Source organism: Cuculus canorus, chromosome 12, assembly GCF_017976375.1.
Source record: "Cuculus canorus isolate bCucCan1 chromosome 12, bCucCan1.pri, whole genome shotgun sequence".
Taxonomy (NCBI): Eukaryota; Metazoa; Chordata; class Aves; order Cuculiformes; family Cuculidae; genus Cuculus; species Cuculus canorus.
Genome location: NC_071412.1, coordinates 20,260,806 through 20,281,392, shown reverse-complemented (window position 1 = coordinate 20,281,392; position 20,587 = coordinate 20,260,806). Strand labels below are relative to the sequence as shown.

The following is a 20,587-nucleotide window of genomic DNA, read 5'->3' as shown; positions in this document are numbered from 1 at the left end:
ATATCTATGAACTACTGACACCTGATTTATATTACTATATCTTATATCTGAGAAGTGACCAATTGAAAACACTTGACCCTCAGTTACCCATACATTAAATGCTTCTTTCCAACTCATTTTTCAATTTATCTGTATTTAAAGGCCTATTATCCTATTCAAGTGAAGGTAAATAATTCTTTTTGTAGTAAGTTTTGCTTAGGCACTTAATGCAAATAAGTGGATAATAGTCATGATAAAACATTCCCATTAATCAGCAAAGCTTATCACAACTTTATTTACTGCTTAGATCAAGTACACGTATCTTATTTGGGAAATGTGTCACAGAGATTACTCCCTTTGCAGACTCAGGATTTCCTGCCCGACTAGCAAGGGTACCTCAGTCAACAATTGAGCAAGATGCTCTACTAGCAAGAGGAAGACAGCACTTTCAAGTTTGTTTGATGATAATGTCTCTGCTTTTGTGCTAACGATCGCTACCTTCCTTGAGAATATACAAAATAAAAAATTCAACTTAATATCACACCCGGCAGTTTCTCATAAGAGGCCACAGTTACACTTCTGTTTTCTCTCTCCTCTCCTGCGCTGGCAGCACTGCTGAGTCACCGCAGTGAACTCCAGGATTCCGCCCTCAGCCACACAGAGCGAAATAACACTGAAGAACAACCCCAGGATGATTACAGGGCACAGACCAAGGTCAAATGAACTCTCCGTCCATACTTCCTAGCAATGCAAAACATGGTTGAGTCAGTGAACTAAGGTTTTTCAAGATTAAAAAACTCCTGAGCAATTTGACACTGAGGTCTGTGACATACACAAAACTTCAATTTTAGAGGCTTCACTTAAGATCTACATAGTCTCAGAACTGTCTGAACAGGAATGCAGGTTATTGGTACTGTGCTGGTAACGGCAAGATCACAGTTTTTCCAAGAGTTATTCCATATTTTCATAGTCATGCTGTGACATAAGTTTAAAAAGAGCAATAAGTCTACAGCTCTACCATGGCTGATTTAAAAATGCCTTTATTATAGCATATAGTATTTCACTTAAAAATAATTCAAATTATAGCACAATCTGAGGAATCAAATCTGCCTTTCTCCTTGCAATAAATACATGATAGGGATAGTCTTACTTTCAGGCATCAGATTAATGAAAAAGTATGAGTTATTTACCCTATTTTAAGTTGTCCATAATGTATGGATATTATAACCCTTAGAGTTTTGCACCAGGAGTTTCAGGACAAAGTTTTCTGTTGCAAAGCGCCATTCAGAACGTTTGCAACATTGTTTTTTTTTTTTACAGCTCCCCAGAAATACCAACTGAAGGGCAGAATTTCACAGCTACCTTGCAGTATTTCTCAATGAGAGCTGAAAGAATCCCTAATTAGAATATGGTAACAGTTTCCTATCAAAAGAAATGGTGTAGATGATGTTAAGTGATCTTTCATAAAATGGATCATTTAGTTGCATGTATTTCTCTTATCCTATTCTATTAGAAGCCAACAGGATGGTACCAAAACCCTGCAGTGCCCAATTTGCCTACCTGAATAAATCACATTTTCTGCCAGCATTGAGAGTGATGTGCTGAGAGCCCAACCCTGCCTTTGTGGCAGTTCTTTTTTCCACTAGTGGTGGGAGGGGGCGCTGCTGGGAGCACCCATTTACTGTGCAGGACAACCCACAGGAACCCTCCACTTCCTCAGAGATCCTCTGTGGGCCTCAGGGTTTGCTGCTGGAGAAAGCGCATTCAAGAACTGACAAACAGACACGACTGGAACAACCAGAGTTTCTCAATCCCAGCGACTTTTTCTCCCAAGCACACCAACAGGGAGTGCGTGTTGGGCCGCCGAAGCCTGCCAGCCCAGAGCTCCGCACCCATCTCACAGCTAGCAGGGATCTCCAAAGGAGACACTGAGGAACCTCCGGATCAGAAAGGGGTGGCTGTTCATGCCAGAACAACTCAGGCTGCACGCATCCTGCTTTCTCCTACCCTCCTGACAGGGTCTATAAAAAGGAGCACTGGCTGGGCGAGCTGTCTGCAGACTTCTGCGCACGAGCCATTATTGTAAATGATAGGAAAGCAGACAGACATGCACTCTTCCAGTTTGTGTACTTTGTAAGCAGATCAGCCCTCTCCCCACAGCTACGCTGTTTCCTCACACTGCTTGTGACTCGGAAAATGTTAATGAAAAGGTTGATAAAATTTCCTACGGGGGGGTTAGATTTCACTGCAACTCGGTCTACTGTTTTGCTTGTTTAAAAGAAAAGGGAAGAAATAGTTCAGTACTGTACATTAAGCTATAATTAGAAATGCAGAACTGTGTGCATAATTATCTCTTTGTGAGGAGTTTTTTTTAGGGATAAACCATGGCAAATATTACTTTTAAAGTTAGAAACATATTTTCCATTAAATATGGACAGCAGGCAAAGACAGCTGCAATTGGCAAAACTATCACCTCAATTATGTCTCACATAAACATTAAAATTCTATGATAGGGTGCAAAGTTTGTATGTAAAAATTAGGAAAGAGAACTCAGCATTTCTAAAATAGCATTCTGATGTGAGGCACCAGCAGCAAAAGTGTAATTCAGTGCCCAAGTGGAAAGATTAGGCAATCACAGGCCACAGCTGCTGCCCAATAACCACAAGAAAAAACAGAGAATTTTTTCTACAACAGGAAAGGAAGGCATTTCCCACTGCAGAACATTCATGCACTGTACAAAAAGGACTGCCCTCACTTCTAGCAAGTGCCAGACATGTTCTAAAATGCACTTTATTGCAATTCTGGTTTAAAATCTTATTAATTACAAGATATTTGATAAAGAGCTCTCCATATACTAAAAGGGTTGTTAAAAAGAATTTGGCCACAATCCTTAATAGGCGTCATTTTAATTTCTCAACAGAACATGGGTAACCTAATAGACAAACTTTTCTGATGTTTAAAATGCTGTTGTACTACCATGAACACAGCATTTTCTTCAGGACATTTGTTAGTGAAGCTTTTATTCCTGCTTTATTGTCTTTTTATTTTCAGTACTCTGAATTACAGCTGTCATCTCTTCTACGTGAGATTTGTAGTTTCCTGTGTGACTCTCACTGAACTCTAAGGGTTACTTCTCATTTATAGATTCCATTACATTATCTCCTGTTCCACCTGCTGCAGGATACAGGCCAAGGAGTACCAAGACCATCCCTTTGACAGGGATGTTTCAAGTCATATCACACATTAGGAAATTAAATTTCATGGATCAGTTAGATATGGACAATGGAAAACCTGTAAAACGTGGTTGTTAAAGTATGATAACCCAGTGATCAGAATTCCTGAGGAATATCATAGTGATAGAAAGAAGTTTTCAATCGACTTATGCTACATATTTTTCTCCTTCCTGTTAAGAACTTCATTTCTGCAAAGCCAGAAAATTTCCAGTAACTTAGATGTGAGATGTGAACGTCCACATTGCTTTTAAAGTCTGTAATTTCTCTTCTTTCTCAACGACAGAACTTGGTTTAGCCCTATCTAGCTGGTTTTCCCTCATTCTTTTGTATCTCATCTATCTACATGTTATCAGCTCAGAAATATGCGCCATTGCTTATTTTCCAAGAAAAATAAATAACATTTGACCTTTTCCTATACTGCAAGTTCAAAGCCTGAGGAATCAGTATTATCTGAGCCACATATCCAATCCTTTGTTTTCTATTTTCATACGTAATAACAAATTTATTTAAAACTATTTCACAAAATGATAGGTTTATAGCTCACATTTTGTCAAGAAATACTTTTACCAATCCTGTGTAAAATTATTCATGTTGGATACGACTAATTAAAAACAAACAAACAAACCCAAAAAACCCCGAGATAACCAAAGATACTTTAAGTCATAAAGATTACTAACTTCACAGAACTAAACTGATGCTAATAGACACATTTTTATTTGAAAGGTAAGTAAATGCAGTTCTTGAAAACAAAGATTACTGGGTGCTATTTATCTAAAATCAAAGTTGAAATATCCTCATTCATCAACCAAAGGGAATTTAGACAAATCGCTTATTTAAGATAAAAGTGAAAATCCAAATTAGAAAGTTCAAATAAACAAGGACATATGGAGTATACCTTTTAAAGAAATTGTTCTCTTCTGTTATACTATGAATATTCAGACATGCAGGTTTCTGAAGTAAATACACATAAACTCACCAATATAAAATAGGCATTCAGAATGCAACATACTCTCCGTCCACAGTTGACACACTTCACTTTCTGTAAGAGCTTCAACCCCGTAATAGACTTGGTATTCCAGTTTTGGCAGAAGGAATATTGGAGTAACCTATAAAAAGGGAAGATACAAGAAAAATCAGCACTCACTGTCCACAACTGAACTACATTTTGTAGTGGACAATCATCAGACTCTTCCAATACAGCTGACACAACAAAGACATTTCACAGTTGTTGTGTGATGGCTCAGTTTCCGTGAAACCCACAGTGTAAGCTCCAGACTAAGGAGATTCTATATAGAGGACAGTAAAATGGGGGATAGAAAAAGCCTAGGCAAGCTTTTCCAAATAAAATTTTGCTGCTAAGTCCTTTTTCAGTGCAACTAAATTAATTTGAAGTTCACACTTTTGTGCTCCTCTGCCCTCTGCAGGAATTTAAGAAAAAATACATTATAGTTCTGATTTGCTTATTAGTGGAATCCTGCCATTTATTCCCTTTGCCAAAATCTCACTTGAAATTCAAACCTAATGTTAGACTCACACTTGAATTCAGAGGCTAACCCTTGCATATTAACGCTATCAGAGAAAAGAAAAGCCTCTTCTCATGGACAAATCAGTATAAATTTCCACAGGAACCTTACAATACACAACAGTGCTCAGTTTTCGATGAACAAACTAAGCAGCTAACCACAGAGATTTATAAGCAGTGGGTCAATAGCAAAGAGATGATATTTTTTCAAAGTAAGATTCTAAGCACGGAATCTTAGCAAATAATCAAGAGTTACAAAGATCTATTTCCATTTCAACAAAGCATAAACACCTCACAAAAGTCCTGCCTCCTATAGTTCTGGTATTCTTGGGAGGAAGATAACAGATCAAATTTGTGGAATGATTCAGAGGACTCTAGACAAAATAATGAATTGCTGAGGATTCCAGAATAAGCTTTCCTTCTCCTGATTTTACAAAGAGTATCTGGAAAGCATTTTCTTCCTCAAGACAAATTATTTGCTAAGATGTTTTCCATAGTCTTTTTAAGCAGAATGAATAGGATCTCTTTTTATCTTTAAATGTGTCCTCTGCTGTTCACCCTGTTTCCTACCGCACCGCTTAACTGGGTGTAATAGCGAGGCTGAACCCTGCTTGGAAGTATTTCTGATCACGAACATCCTCAAAGCCTTGGGCCAAAAACCTAATTACTGCATTAACTTTTAAGAATAGTTCAAACTGACAATAGTTTACATAATTACCCATAAATATTACTGTAATGCAGTTGTAGTAATAAATGCAGAACCAGACTTGTTTATCTTCTAATCAAGTAGGTTTAAGAGATCACAAGTTATTCTTCCCTCTTTTCCTACAGCAAATATTTACTTAAAGAGGACACATGCTGTAGAGTTACAATTAAATGTACTAATTGTCTGAGAGAAAACACAAACACTGGGAAGGGCTGGGAATCCCAGAGATGCCAGCTGAGCGCAACTGTTGAAAAGAACAAAACAAGACATGCAAATAACAGCAAAATCTGTACCTTCTGGGCTTTTTTCTTTTTCTGGTATCGTGACTTCACTTTTTGCACACTGCAACGCACAAGCAACAACAGTTCATTCAAACTGAACAGCTTATAAACAAAGTTGCCATCCTGAGGTGCTTTATACTCTGAAGGATCTTCTTCAAGCACCTGAAGTTCACCTGGCAGCTTTCCTATAGAAAATAAATAAGACAGAAAATGACAAGCTTGCACATTTTTTACCACGAAGCTAATCACTTTTTTTCCTCTTGTGGTAAGGGTTTTTTTTTTTTTCCACAGGATCTGTTTGCTTTCCTAAGACTTTGGGGTGAAAAGTGTCTCCTTAGGCACAAGAAGTCAAATAGATATTAAAAAAAAAAATTTGGAAAATGTCCACTATAACTTTCAAAAAGTGTCCTTCTAAATATTCCATATATTTTATACTAATCATTATATTCTTACACAAACAGAGCTGCAAGACCCCATTCTTGTACAAATGGAGTTCAAAGGCTGTTTTTTAAGCCACAGCCACTCAGCACAAAGGAGACAAAAATTTTATTTAGAATGAATGCTTCTCAAGAGCCGCCATTCATTTATCAGTTACTGAAATAACTCAAGCCTCAGGTTCAGATGGTAGCATAAGCTTCTGTTCCAAACTGAGTTCGCTTCAACTTCAATTTTGATACTACTAAATCAAAAGAAACACTTACTAGAATCACAGAATAGTTTGGGGTTGGAAGGGACCTTGAAGATCACCTAGTTCCAATCCCCCTGCCATGGGCAGGGACATCTGACTACATCAGATGAAAGAATTAAAATGCTTTTCTGCTAAACCTTACTAGCAACTTGAAATTTTGCTCCTTACACAATAAAAACAATTACTTACTCTTTGACACTCCCTGAAAAAGCGAAGTCCAAGTATTTCTAGATGAGCTGTTTGGGTTTAAGGCAGGGGCTGGGGCAGTTTCTGTGCTGGAGGTCACCAGTGGTTTTGGAGACTGAGGGACATGGGCTGGTGCGGCATTTGAATTATCACAGCTCACCATTGGCTGCTCATGAGCTTTTTGGGAAGGTGATCTGAGAAGTTCAGTTTGCATTTTCAAAATCTGTCCAACAGGATCAAATTCCTTGGATAACTTTCTTGTAGGCCTTCTGGAGGTGTTTTTTCCCTGATCTGCGATATCTGAGCAATCAGCCGTGCCTCTTAATGAAATCTGGGTGGGGGAAGGTGATTTGGCAGTGTCCGCCGAGGTGTGAGGAACAGTGATTGGTACAGCTGCTTTGCAACAATCAGTATTTTTACATTCTGTGTCAATTATCAAACGGTCTTCATCTGTATCACTGCTGCATACAGAAGGGTAAATCTCTTTTTTTTGAGCAGCATCAGGCTCTTTCCTGTAACTAACAGCATTAGGTAGAGTATTTAATTTTTTTTCATTGTCCGATAGTTCTTTGGTCACGTCATGCTGTACTTTGTTCAGCTCTACCTCCTCTGAATTAAAGCTTTTAAGAGATGAATTATCTTCAGGGCTGAAGCACAGAATGCCCTCTAACGATGGAACCTCTGGCTTGGCACATGCTGAAACTCCTTGCTCAGAAATGGTGTTTTTCTCTTCTTTGCTTCCACTGTTTATGGTGGATGTACTCTTTTCCTCCATTTTTAGGCTATGTGATAAAACTTTAGCAGTATTACTAGCTGTAGAAAAAGTGCTTTCCATTTTAGAAGTTCTTGAGGGCTTGACAGTTGCTCCAAAAGTTTCTAGTTCTGTAACATCATCCTCGAAGTCCATCCCTGTGTCATCTGGAAGAGGAATCTTCCTGCACTGGTAACTATCAGAAGACATCTTAACACGGGGGGGGAAAAAAATAATATTAAAAAAACCAACAATACAAGAAACGAAGAAACAAAATGTGTTAATCACAAATGAGACACTGTCAATTTGAAAACAGGAAAAATGTTCTACTATTCATATTTTGACTGCTGGGAGAGACAGGCAGTAATTGAAAAAAAGAATTCCTGTGTTTAGCATGGAATATCTTAAGTCCTAGGAGTTGAAAGGTCATTTAAAAGAGAAATAAAGTTCATAGAACTTGTCCCACTTAAACAAACTGATCAAAATACATTTTAATGAAGTAAACACTAATGCTATGATGCCAGTGTAACAGAAGAATTTAAAGTAACTAGACAGACATTCTAAACCACAGGGTCCATAACTCAGCAGTAGAAAAAACTATCAACAGGAAACCTAAATTTTACTTCATTACCACGGAACAAGTAATTAAGGATTTATAAAATATTTGTTAGTTTGTTTGTTTTTAAGAATAGGTGAAGCTACATACATCCCATTGAAACAGGTTGTCCTCAGCTGGTTTGTCCATTGATACATCAGAAACTGAAACATAAGACTTTTTAGTCGCTAGGAAGTCCATTGGAATTTCATGGAAGATTTGGTTTCTCTCTCTCACAGTCATTTCCTTCCTCAGCAAGGGTGAATCAACATAAACCACTTTAGCCGTTTTGCTACCTTTCAAGCACAGAAAGAGATCGAGTATATATTAAAGGAAAAAAGATTGTGGTACAATTTAAACAATCTTTCAACTTACAGTTATGGTCAAATCCATTTCACATTCACACAAGGAGAAATGAAAAACTATCCTCTTATTCACAGAAAATAAAATTAAGTCTAGGTATAGCGTGAATTATTAGGATCCTGCAGCAGCCAAACACATCAAATTAACAGTTCATCATATTTTAAATGCAGTTCTAAACAGACAATTTGTAAAATAGGAACTCAGGATTCATCATTCCTTATACTGCTTTATATCATCAAATGTATTCTGTTTTCCAAAAAGATTTTTCTTCCTATGTTGAACCTCAATTTATTTCAGTCTCATTGCCCAAAAGTGACAGCTGCAGTTTGTATTTCTTCTAATCAGTCATTATGTCCACGCTCTGCTGCCTCACTCTTTTGTTAACACCTCAGCACACACACATCATTCATAGATTCACCTAAAAATAACAGCTCTGCCCTGCCCAATAATATACAGAAAGCAAAGGCATGTGGTGAGCAAGCTATGATTTTTCTAGAAAAAAAAAATATAATTAATGAAAGAGGTAGCTTACAGGGAAAGTAGAAAAGGAAGGAGATAAACTCTTCAAGAAACAGTACATATTGCTAATACATTCTGAATCCATCTAGGTGTAAACTTTGCATGTAAAAATTAGGTTTAAAAACTGATATAAAGCTGACATAAAAGGAGTAAGGCATATTTTTACAGATAAAGTAATGTAATTTCATATAGAAAAGTGCAAATTTTCTAAGATTTGCAGATCATTGAGTGCTACACAGATTTGTATAAAAGACAATCATCATAAATACTCATAGTGAAATACACCTAAATCCTAGTGTATTAAACAAAAAGGTGTGAGGGTAACAAGAGAGAAACTCTATATTTGTCTTACTGATGGGACTGCTTGACAGCTGAAGTATCACATTCAGATGAGTTCATCAGTTTATTCAAGTTGTTTTTTGTTGCAAATGGGAAAAGTGATCCCAATGGACATGATTTACTTATTATTCTATGGTGTAAATAGCTCCTTTTAATTCCAGAAAACTTTTGCTCTTTGCTTTTTGATAAAACTTTACAATTTCTCTTTTTTAGCTTATCGATATGACTTAATTTGATAATTTTAACAGCTTCATGCAGTTGTTTTCCTTGCAAGGAGCAGAGCTTACAGATTCGAAAAGTGACAGGACATTTAACTGATTTTTTTCTCCCAAGTGGAAAATAGCTGTATGTCCAAATTCAATGTTAATGTTGATGCCTCTAGAGGTTGTTACTATTCTCAGTAACAAGGTGGAACAAGGTGTAGAAAACTATGAAATGACCTTGCTATCAGCTTTCCTCCTTGAAAACAGAGCAAACCAGAGCAATGGATTTTTCTGAAGTTCATTTTTTATGATATCTTCGATTAAACTGAACATTTTTCTTTACAACGCAAAGGTCTCAGACTCCTTACCAGCTGACAGGTGAAAACCATTAATTTTAGACTTTTGCCCTTCAAGTTGCATGTACTAAATAAGTCAAATTTCATTATTTTAATTCCTTAAATTAAAAACACAGGAGTACTTAAGAGAAACAACTTTTAATAGCTGCATTCTAGCAGACTGCTTCTTTAGAAAAGGTAAAAAACTGAGCTTATAATTACAGCCATGATTTGCATTAACCTTAGCTTCTTTCTTTTTTAAATAAAATGAAAATGAAACTATTCTATTGTTCTGTGAGCTAAATCAGACTACCTTCTACCTTCCCACAGCTGGTTTTACTGGATCTTCTAATTTCCTTTTCTTCAGTCAGCTCAAAAAGGATTACGAGAACATGTAAAGCACTTGATGGAAAAAAAATAAATCATGATTTCTATAGCAAGAAAATACTATACCTCCAACAGGGATCATTTTGACACAAACTGGAATTTCCCATTGTTCCTTGTAGTTTAGTCCGTGATTATTCAGCAAAGTAAATAATGATTGATTACTTAAAACAACTTGAGGACAGTATTTCAAAGCAAGTTTTTCTGCATTTGAATCCGAACTAACATCCTAAAGAGAAAAAAGTAAAATTGTTAAAGGTTTTAAAAAAAAATACATCATTTAAAATTTGTAAGAAAACCCCTAAACTTACAAACTATGGATTAACACACCCCACCCTACCCCCCAGCAAGCCCAAATACCACCACAGTGCCAGGCTCAAGAATTAAATAAAGACAGCAAAAATATCCCCTGAAAGTTTTTGGCTGAATCTTATGCATCCACTTTGCAGCATGAGAAACTATATCTTAACTTGCATCTTTCAGTTCATTCCCATTAATGTGAATTACTAGGTTGAACAGGAATTTGAAAGATCATGAAATATAGGGTTGCATTGCAGAAGGAAAAAAACTAGATTCAGTCACACATATATTACAGATCTTTTTATGAGTTAAGTAATAGCACAATAAAGACATACCCCATTACAGTATGGTTACAATTGCAGTTGTGTGAATACAGGTTACACAAATTCAGAATTGAAATGATAAAATGATTAAACATTTTAAGTACAGGTTTCCACAAAGAGAAGAGGCTGGGAATGCTCACGAGGTGGGAGGAGAACATCAAGGACTAAGATGATAACAGAAGCCCTGAGGACTGTGAGAGAAATAAGAAAAAAATAGCAATCTTCTCTTTTCTGCCACCTGAGACATCATCAGAAGTATTCTCTGTTTATAGCTATAACATCTCTTGAGGTATATATCATTTTCTTGGGTCACCTCTGCTACTTTTGTAAGGAAAGGTGTCTTTGCAACCACAGTGCCTTTCGTGAAAGTCTGGGTTTTGATATGTAAACAAACTCCTTAAATTAGTGGATAATAAATCAGCTGGAATAAACGGTCACAAAAACCAAGTTCTACAGAATGAAAAACCCATTGATTTTCTCTGTGGAAGAACACAAATAGACACTTTAACAGCAAGATGGAATGAAATCTAAAAATTGTTCAACGTGCAGATGGAGTTTATGCTGTTTAGCAAAAGAAATTCCCAGGGTAAGACAACCTAACCGACTTTTCAGAAAACTAGACAGTCTAAAGGATTTCTCCTTACCCTCAGGACTTTGTTCTTAAATCAGCAGCCTTTACACCTACATTCATTCATATGTATGTATACATACTCACACAGAGGCCAGCTCAGAAGTCGCAAGGCAAAATTTAAAAGGAACAGCAGTGCAATAAACAATTCTACCTAGATTTCACAGAGAGGGCGTTCAAATTTAAGGATCTCTCTAATGTTCCACTGAGAGAACAGAGGAAGACCCTTCAAGAGGCACTAGGTTCAAAAGGCAATAACCCAACTTTTGAAGAGGGCAGTGTGATTGCGATAAATGAAATACTAAACAAATAATGACACAGTGCATGTTCCTATGCTACAAGATGTGCAAGATTCAGAAAAAAAAAATATGAAGAAACCCAATGCTGTCCCATATGAGGGCAGGCTGAGAGAAAGCTGAGGTTCTTCAGCCTGGAGAAGAGACAGTTCCAAGGAGACCTTCCAGTACCTGAAGGAGGTCTACAAGAGAGATGGGGAGGGACTGCTTACAAAGGCTTGTGGTGACAGGACAAGGGGTAATGGATATAAACTGGAGAGGGGCAGATTTAGACTACACACAAGGAAGAATTTCTTCACCACGAGAGTGGTGAGGCAGTGGCCCAGGTTGCCCAGGGAAGCTGTGGCTGCCCCATCCCTGGAGGTGTTCCAGGCCAGGTTGGATGGGCCTTGGGCAGCGTGAGCCAGTGGGAGGTGTCCCTGCCCATGGCAGGGGGTGGAACTGGGTGATCTTTAAGGTCCCTTCCAACCCAAACCATTCTATGATTATACAATTCTATGATCAAAAGGATCAAAGAGCACTTCTCCACAAATTATTCCCTAAATATGGCAATAAAAGGTTACTTACATTGTGCATAACAGAAGCTTTTTTTTCTGGAGTAACAATAGATGCAATGGTTTTATAATCTGTGGGCAGCTGAACAGGCATGGTAGGGAAATCTGTTTTACCACGTCTTGCTGTACCCTTGAAGAAATTCAGCAGTATCAGAAAACAGCTTTAACTGAAATCACGGTGACTCAACACTGAACACCTTAGAGCGAAAAATTTTAAGAACTTATGCAGGTGCATTATAAACTCAGTGTTACATTAAAAAAATCATACTATTAATGTACCCTTTTTATTGCAAACATACAGTAAAGGGTGTGAACAGCCTTACTACCGAAATAATGTCAATAATTTTTTCATTAACAATTTTAACTATAAATTATAACCCCTAACCAAACCACTGTAAATACTTGTAAAAGATAATACTTGTAATTCCTGCAACCCCCCCGAATCATTGCATAACGCAATCAAGGTGTAATTCTACTTATTTAAAGTAAACAACAAAACAATACATATATGTAAGATATTACCATTACAAGAAGATTTTTTTCCAGTCTAAAGGTCAACTGTGTATGAAACTTTCCTCCCATGATACTCATCATCTCCTGGAGTGTGTAAAACTCAGGATACTTTTGCACATGTCCAATACAAGCACGGAATAATTCCTAAAATAAAAAGAAAATATAGCTTATGCATTTGTATCTTTCATAAGAATTTCATTTAAAAAAAGCTGTTTCTGCAGTTGCAAGTTGCATTTGCATACACGCTCTGTAGAGAACACAGATATACTTAGCTGATTATGGCTAACAGACTGGTTCAACTTTTACAGTTAGAGATAGTATTTGAAAATGTCAGAGATACCAGTACAACTCTATACTAATCTTACAATCACTAGTGTCAGAACTGATACAGACCCATAAATAACCATTTAAAAAAAAACTTGGACTTGAAGTTTGGAGACACCTTTTGTGACCAGATCACTTAGAAGAATAGATAAAGGCGTAAGATATAAAGTTACAAAGCCAATCGCAATTTTTAGGAAAAAAAAAAGCAAGATTTTTGTCCTCACGCATGCCCAGACTGTGTTCATGGGAGAACAAATTTATCTTGTGCATGAAAAAGCATGTAATGAAGCATTACAGTGAAACAGAAGAAATCCTTCTGAATTTAACTACGTTTGACTCTGTAGTAAAGACAGTTATTTTTCATTTTTATTATGTAAAAGCAGGAGATGTCACACTGTCTAGAAAAGGTGAAAATTTTATCAAAATGTATATAAATAGCCACTTCAATTAAGGCAACGCTATGAGGAAACCAAGGAAGAGTAAGTCAACCCACTGATGGGAAATTTAATGAACCTGTATTCTAGAATACTTTTTCTGAGATGTGTTACTAAACCAACGATACATAAAGTTACATTCATGTTTGATTTTAGAATCAAAGTGGATACTTAACACAGCATGAACTCACAGATGGTTACGATTAAAGCCTCGGTAACCTCTGACACACTACTGTACAGGAGAACTTAACGTTCCGTCCCACAGTGTATATTTAAGAGCAGCTGCTAAAGCAAATGCCCACTTCAAATGTAATTTCCCCCTTCCCAAATCAAGAGATGTCCTTTACTTAACTGATAACTAAACCTTTGTGCAGTACTGTATTCAATGACCCCACTTATACCTTATTGGCTGCAATAAACTGCGGGCCAAGCCATGCTCCACAGCGTAAGGGAAACAGTGACTTCTCACATCTCAATCCAACATATGGAAGCAACAGAAGTTCAGGGAATATCAGAACCTATGAGCATTGCTGATGTATCCTGCCTACAATTCCAACGCAATTATTTAAGAAGAGAAGGAATTAAACACAGTATTGGCAATTACCTCAGTATAATGCAGTGCATCTTCAGAGATGGCATCATAATCTTGAGCACAGCTTTTTGCAGCGTTTTGGGCAAACTTCATAAATTCTGCAATTTCATTGTTTACTATTTCTTTCATTTGCTGGGGGGGGAGGAGGTGGGGGGAAGAAAAATCAATTTTAAGACAGAAAGGAATCCTTTAGGCTAGGTATGTAACCAATAAAATTTCCAGAGAGGTGGTACAGGTGGTGGCATGAGGGAGGGCACAGATGCCACTTGCCACTCAACTTGGCAAGACTTTGCATTTGTTCAGAGATTCACTTAAGTAAAAATAGTTTTTTGCAAGGCCCATTCCCTTAAAAATATCCCAAAACAAAATCACCACCACCCCACACCAAACAGCAGGCTTCTTTTGATCACACACCAGTGGTCTGTAAAAAGAAAGGTTACAAGACATTGCTGGAACAAGTTTACATGACAAAGTGACAAAGATATCTGAGCTCTGACTGCATAAGCAATTACACTACAAGCAACAACAATGCAGTAGGCACTGACTTCACTGGGAATGACAATCCCATTGTTACAGCAAAAAATAAAGGACTCAGCATTAATAAGGAAGCATAGGAGGCCAAATGCAATGGCTCAAAAACATTTGTTAATTATATTACAGAGGATTCAATTAAAATACTTCCAACCAATATGAGACATAGCCTTTCACTATTTAACCAACACTGCTGAGACTGAGCAGCAAGTGCAAACTAGTGCCTTTCTAATCCCATCAGCACTGATGTAGCAAGCATAGAAGGTCAGCGCACAGGTCTCCTCACACGCTAATTAAGAAAGTTCCCATTACAGGGTGCTGTCAAAGATCACATCAAACTGCATCCCTCTCCTAACATTATACAAGATCACTACATGCCACTATGAAATGCTAATAGCACAGTAAGGCCAGCTCTTAGCTTCCTTCTCACAAAAAAAATGCAAGTTCATTTTTCAGGTAGGTGGGTGTTTGATCAGCTACTAAAGCTTCACACTTATTGTCAGTCGTTTAAACTACTAGGAAAATAACCCAAAACATACAATCCACACTCCATCCACTTTCAACAAAATAATCAAACACGCTTTCAATTTATATTAAAAATGTTATCCTGAATACTTTAAACTTTTATTACCATTCAAATGTTACAAGAAAATTATAACAAACTGAATCTAAAAAAAGTTTTTGCTACATTTTCCTTAAAACTTCTAAGTAAAAAAAAAAGAAATCACATAAATCACGCTGTGATGCTCATATACACATATGTGCACGCTTACCAGATACATGAATAACTCTCTTTGACTTGCTGCATTAACTAGAAAATGGGCGGGTTTTTTTGAGTATTTTGTCATCAGATACAGGTACGTTTTCTGCTCCTTCTCAGTCAGACAAGAGGTAAATGGATAGGGGACTCTAGGTTCTGGAAAAGGATGATCCTCAGCTGCACTTTTAGCTTCCACCTCAACTGGATCTGCAGCCTGTGTGTTGCATGTCTGTCTGTTTTCTGAAGGGTTTGCCGATGTCTCCGCATTTTTCTTTGCCTCTCTAGAAGAAAAGTAATAAATGAAAGAACTTACACTTTTCACATAAATATTAATATTTGTCAATAAAGAATTAATAAAGGCAGTCACACAAGCCTAAACCTCAAATACAGTAAAATGTACTATGAGAATGTACTATTCCAATTCCTAGTCTCTGTCATAAGAATTTTCTCATTCTCAAACTTCACCCACACAATCAGACTTACCCTTAGTACCAACAGCAGGTTTGACACTGGTTTAACAATGAAAAAAGAAAAAAGTTTTGTTTTGTTTTTTAAAAAGAAATGTATATATTAGTCTGTACACTCAATACAGAGCAACATATGAAACTCTGATTCTTGGTTCTGGAAACACCAATTATTAACAAAGAGAGAGTCTCAACATTCCATCCTTCACTGATGTTCAGAAACAGTTTGCACTGAGAAAAGTCTAACTTATGAGTCAAAGTTGTGATAGTAAAGGAGAAATACTGAACTATAAAAAGCCTTTCTTTCACTGTACAATAAGTAAATTAAAACTACTTAATTATAACAATAGTAATTCCAGATTTCAATTAAGAAATTCCCAAAAGCAGAGTACACAATTCAAGAGTTTTGTGTTCTCCTCTAAACAATACTGAAAACAGTTGCCAAAAAAACCACTGGGCTAAGGCCAGAGTCATAGCTGCCCTAACAATAACAAAGAAATAAGATTATAAAGCCAGTTCTTGAAACAATTCCAGAACACGAAGGCTGTCTTAGGCCTGCTCTATTTAAAATAACTGTTCTTAAGAGAGGAAATACTTAAGGTTAACAAAATGAACATTAACTGCTGATATTTTTAAGATACGATTTCAGCAGCAGAAAACACCTCAAGTGTTAGTCAAACCCAGCAGTATCACGTCCACAGTTCTTAATAATACTTCACAGCTGTCTCTCTGAATACAAGAATGTGTCCATCCTCGTGGCACAAACTGGCAAATTTAATTAAGCTGCAGCAGCGACAAGATGCTGACTCAGACATGCCAATGTAGGAACATCAAGAAATTCTAGCAGCTTAAATTGGCTATATTCAGCATTGAATGAAATGGCAGCACATCAAGATCATTTCAGTATGCAGTGCTGTCACAGTCTTCATCAGGGTGCAAACCAAAATAATCTGACAGAGCTTTTCTGTCCATATTTACAGCATTATACTTTATTTGAGCTGACGGTTTATACTTCCCCCCCTTCATTTTATCAGCACCCTGCCTTCACAGCTTCTATAGCGAGAGAACATACACAAGAGTAAATATCTACCAGAAACCCCAATATAAAAATTTACAAATTTCCACCAGCTCTTACTTTCACGTTTGCCCCAACAGGAACCATTTCTCTTCCTCTTTACTATGGCCATGCAATGCAATTCCATCAATATCTGATTTTTCCTGGTTACAACCTTTCTTCTGGCTATAAACCCACTTCTATCATAGACAACTGAACATGATCGTATTCGAGTGCAGTCATGTCTACTCAAGAAAACCTTTTTCTACATCATCTAAAGGAAGAATCCTACAGTAGTGTCCAGTGTACCCAGTCGCATGCTGTGAGGGCCGTGCTCACCTCTGCCCGTTCAAGGAAAGTTGCTCCAACAAAGATGAACCAGAAAAACCTTCTCTAGCCAAAGATGTGGGATATAGCGAGTCATGTGATGTGGACAGGTGCTCCCCTCCAATGTGCATTCTCAGGGTCAGTTCATAAAAACAAAGTAATTCCCCTTTAGAACAGATTATTTCACATGCTGCACTCCCCACTTAGGGCACAGTAGCTACCTTGGTCTCTCAGCTGCATTCTTTGCGGTGTAAATGTTCACCCACAGCAAGTCACTTGCCAATTGTACCTCCCTACCAGCTTAACGACTTGTTAAAAAAAACAATAGCCTAAACACAGTCCTCCGCCTTCTGAAATCCAGCAGCCTGAGCTATGCTTTTCACTACACAAAAAAAATGTTGATTGCACCACTCTAACTTAAGAAAATACAAATAAGACATCAAAACTGCACAACCAATACTACCTGTACCACCCGTGTTCACACAATTTCATTTCCTATTCTTTGGCTGATACTCTTTACAGTTTCTTCATTACTCAAGTAATTAATTGCATCTCCACCGCACCCAAGACACCACTGGATTTACGTGAACAGTGCTGGCTAGTTCTGATACACAAGCAAATAAGATTTTGATGTATGCCATCGTCAACCTTCTAAAAAGTGAGAAGACATGGACAGAAAGCAAGACTTCAATTCCCAGAAAGAATTAGGTCTGGTACATGAGTTAAGGGATCCTTACTGTGACCAGTGAAGAATGTGGGTCAAACTTTATCCCTCTTTGGTATATAAAAGAAAGTAAATAAACAACAAGCATCACCCAAAAGAAAATAACCTAAACGCCATCCCAAACCCACAAAAAACTGACTCCCCCCCCCCAAAAGACTAGTGGTCCCACCCTAAACTACACTGCATAGCATACACCTTTAACCCCAAACAGCAAGGCTATGTATCGACGATAGGATGACGACAAACAGCACAAACTTACAATAGAACATACCTGTTTGCTAAATGCCATAGTTCTGAGAGGCTTGGAGCCAATGAGTACTTTTCATAGATTTCATGTGAGAAAAACACTTTGCTGCCATTTTTCGGTGAAATATCCCTGATAATGGAAAAAAAACACAACAAAAGAACAACATTGCAATACACAAAAAATTAAAAGCTCACACCTGACCCTGGGAAACAAAAAATATAATTATTTATTTAAAAAAAAAAAAAAAGAAAAGAAGAAGGTATCTACATGGTGTTTCTGCAATCTCTTTTTACAGAAGTTACACACACACTGCCTAAATCCCTACTGGTAAAATACAAGCATTCTTTGCAGTCCAAAGAAAAGAATTTCATTAGTTCAGGGCATACATTCTAGATACGGGTAGATAAATTTTGATGGGAGATACACCCTTGCAGATGTTCATCGATCAAAACCAAACACTGGGTTGAAGATGTTGGAGTTCTGATTGGAAACAACCACCTTGTTTTCAATTTTTCAGAAGTGATAATTTGTTTTCTACACAGACCTTACTTTCTAAACCGTTTGGGTGGGTCGCTATTTTTTAATACAGCCCGTCAGTGTACAGGGTTTATACAATGTCAGCGTTACTAACTTCTGTTCTGAAAGGCATGAGAGAAGACTTATCTTCCTCACAAATAATCTAATTCACAACCAACTCACCTCTCTAAGCATACAAAGCACAGCTACTTCTTTGTGGGGCTTTTCATATTAAAACCAAGACCATTGTAACTCCAAACCTATAGCTGAGCGTGCACGCTCTGCACTGCACATGCAACACAGTACCAAAAGCACACCACACGCAGCACAGTGTACACCGCACACACCACACAGTGCACTGCATTCACAGAAGGCTCCAAAGAGACCTTATAGAGACCTTCCAGTACCTGAAGGGGCTACAAGAAAGCTGGGGAAGGACTGTTTACAAAGACTTGGGGTGATACGACTAGGGCAATGGGTAGAAACTGGAGAGAGGCAGATTTCGACTAGATACAGAATCACAGAATAGTTTGGGTTGGAAGAGACCTTAAAGCCCATCCAGTTCCACCCCCTGCCATGGGCAGGGACACCTCCCACTGGCTCAGGCTGCCCAAGGCCCATCCAACCTGAACCCCTCCAGGGATGGGGCAGCCACAGCTTCCCTGGGCAACCTGGGCCAGGGCCTCACCTCCCTCATGGGGAAGAGATTCCTTCTTATATTCTGGAATCCTCAGTGTAAGAAGATGGAGCTGTTGGAGCGGGTCCAGAGGAGGCTACAAGGATGATCCGAGGGCTGGAGCACCTCCCGGACGAGGACAGGCTGAGAGAGTTGGGATTGTTCAGCCTGGAGAGGAGAAGGCTCCCAGGAGACCTTAGAGCACCTTCCAGCACCTGAAGGGGCTACAGGAAAGCTGAGGAGGGGCTGTGCACAAAGGCTTGTGGGGATAGGATGAGGGGGAACGGTTATGAACTGGAGAGGGGCAGATTTAGACTGGACATAAGGAACAATTTCCTCACCATGAGTGGTGAGACACTGGCACAGTTTGCCCAGGGAAGTTTCGAGCCCAAATTATTCTATGATCCTACGACTGGACACCCGCCACGCCACACGCTACGCACACAGTACGGACGGTGCGCACACAGCGCTCCCCCCGCTCGCGGCGCCGCCCCCTCCCGCCGCTCTGGGGGCGCGTGGCGCGCGCGCTCACCAGGTCAGCAGCTGCCCCTTGGCCGCCATCTTGACGAACCCCCTCCAGCGCGCGCCGTGGCCGCGCCAAAGCCGCTCTGCGCGCGGGGCGGGCGCGCGGTCACGTGCTCGGGGCCGGCCAAGGGCGGGGCGCGCGGTCACGTGGTTGGGGCCGCCCAAGGGCGGGGCGCGCCCAGCCGCCATCTTAGAGCTGTGGAAAGGCGCGGGAGTGAGGTGGGGGGATTTAGAGTTTCGTGGAGCTGTTTGCTAGTAGGTCTTCTCCGGAGCATCTCGTCTGACTGAGAGAGGACCTTTGAGGAGACCTTAGACCAGCTTCCAATATTGAAGGGGGCTATGAGAAAGCTGTGGAGGGGCTTTTTACAAAGGCACGGAGTGATAGGACATGGGGGAATGGCTTTAAATTGGAAGGGGGAAGATTTAGAGCAGACATGAGGAAGGAGTTCTTCACGTGAGAGCGGGGAGGCCCTGGCACGGTTTGTGGATGCTCCATCCTTGTTCCAGGCCAAGTGGGATGGGGCTCTGGCTGCCTGGCCTGGAGGGATGTCTCTGCCTGTGGCAGGGGGCTGGAGCTGGGTGATCTTTAAGCTCCCTTCCAACCTAAAGCATTCCAAGTCTATGATTCTATGACCTGCCTTTTAAACACCTCCAGTGATGGGGACCCAACCGCCTCCCTGGACAGCCTCCATTGAGAACCTTCTCAGTGGAAAGA

The 20,587-nt window shown here is 39.0% G+C and overlaps 1 protein-coding gene across 5 annotated transcripts in view; it reads right to left on the bottom strand.

The window, feature by feature from the left end:
* The window catches only part of ICE2 (interactor of little elongation complex ELL subunit 2), a 33,651-nt gene extending 13,666 nt beyond the window's left edge, over positions 1–19,985 (bottom strand). For 3 of the 5 annotated variants that reach the window (XM_054077204.1, XM_054077206.1, XM_054077205.1), the window contains exons 1-12: positions 19,880–19,985; positions 18,180–18,284; positions 17,197–17,316; positions 15,353–15,620; positions 14,061–14,180; positions 12,708–12,842; positions 12,199–12,315; positions 10,154–10,313; positions 8,053–8,237; positions 6,599–7,556; positions 5,734–5,906; positions 4,189–4,318 (exon numbers count right to left, since the gene is read on the bottom strand). In XM_054077204.1, the coding sequence (XP_053933179.1) occupies positions 4,189–4,318; positions 5,734–5,906; positions 6,599–7,556; positions 8,053–8,237; positions 10,154–10,313; positions 12,199–12,315; positions 12,708–12,842; positions 14,061–14,180; positions 15,353–15,620; positions 17,197–17,316; positions 18,180–18,284; positions 19,880–19,908 (2,500 nt within the window). In that variant the 5' untranslated portion in view covers positions 19,909–19,985. Of the gene's footprint in view, positions 1–1,539; positions 1,726–4,188; positions 4,319–5,733; positions 5,907–6,598; positions 7,557–8,052; positions 8,238–10,153; positions 10,314–12,198; positions 12,316–12,707; positions 12,843–14,060; positions 14,181–15,352; positions 15,621–17,196; positions 17,317–18,179; positions 18,285–19,879 lie in introns of all 5 variants that reach the window. The other 2 variants (XM_054077208.1, XM_054077207.1) reach the window with 2 other exon arrangements.
* Positions 19,986–20,587: the final 602 nt, after the last annotated feature.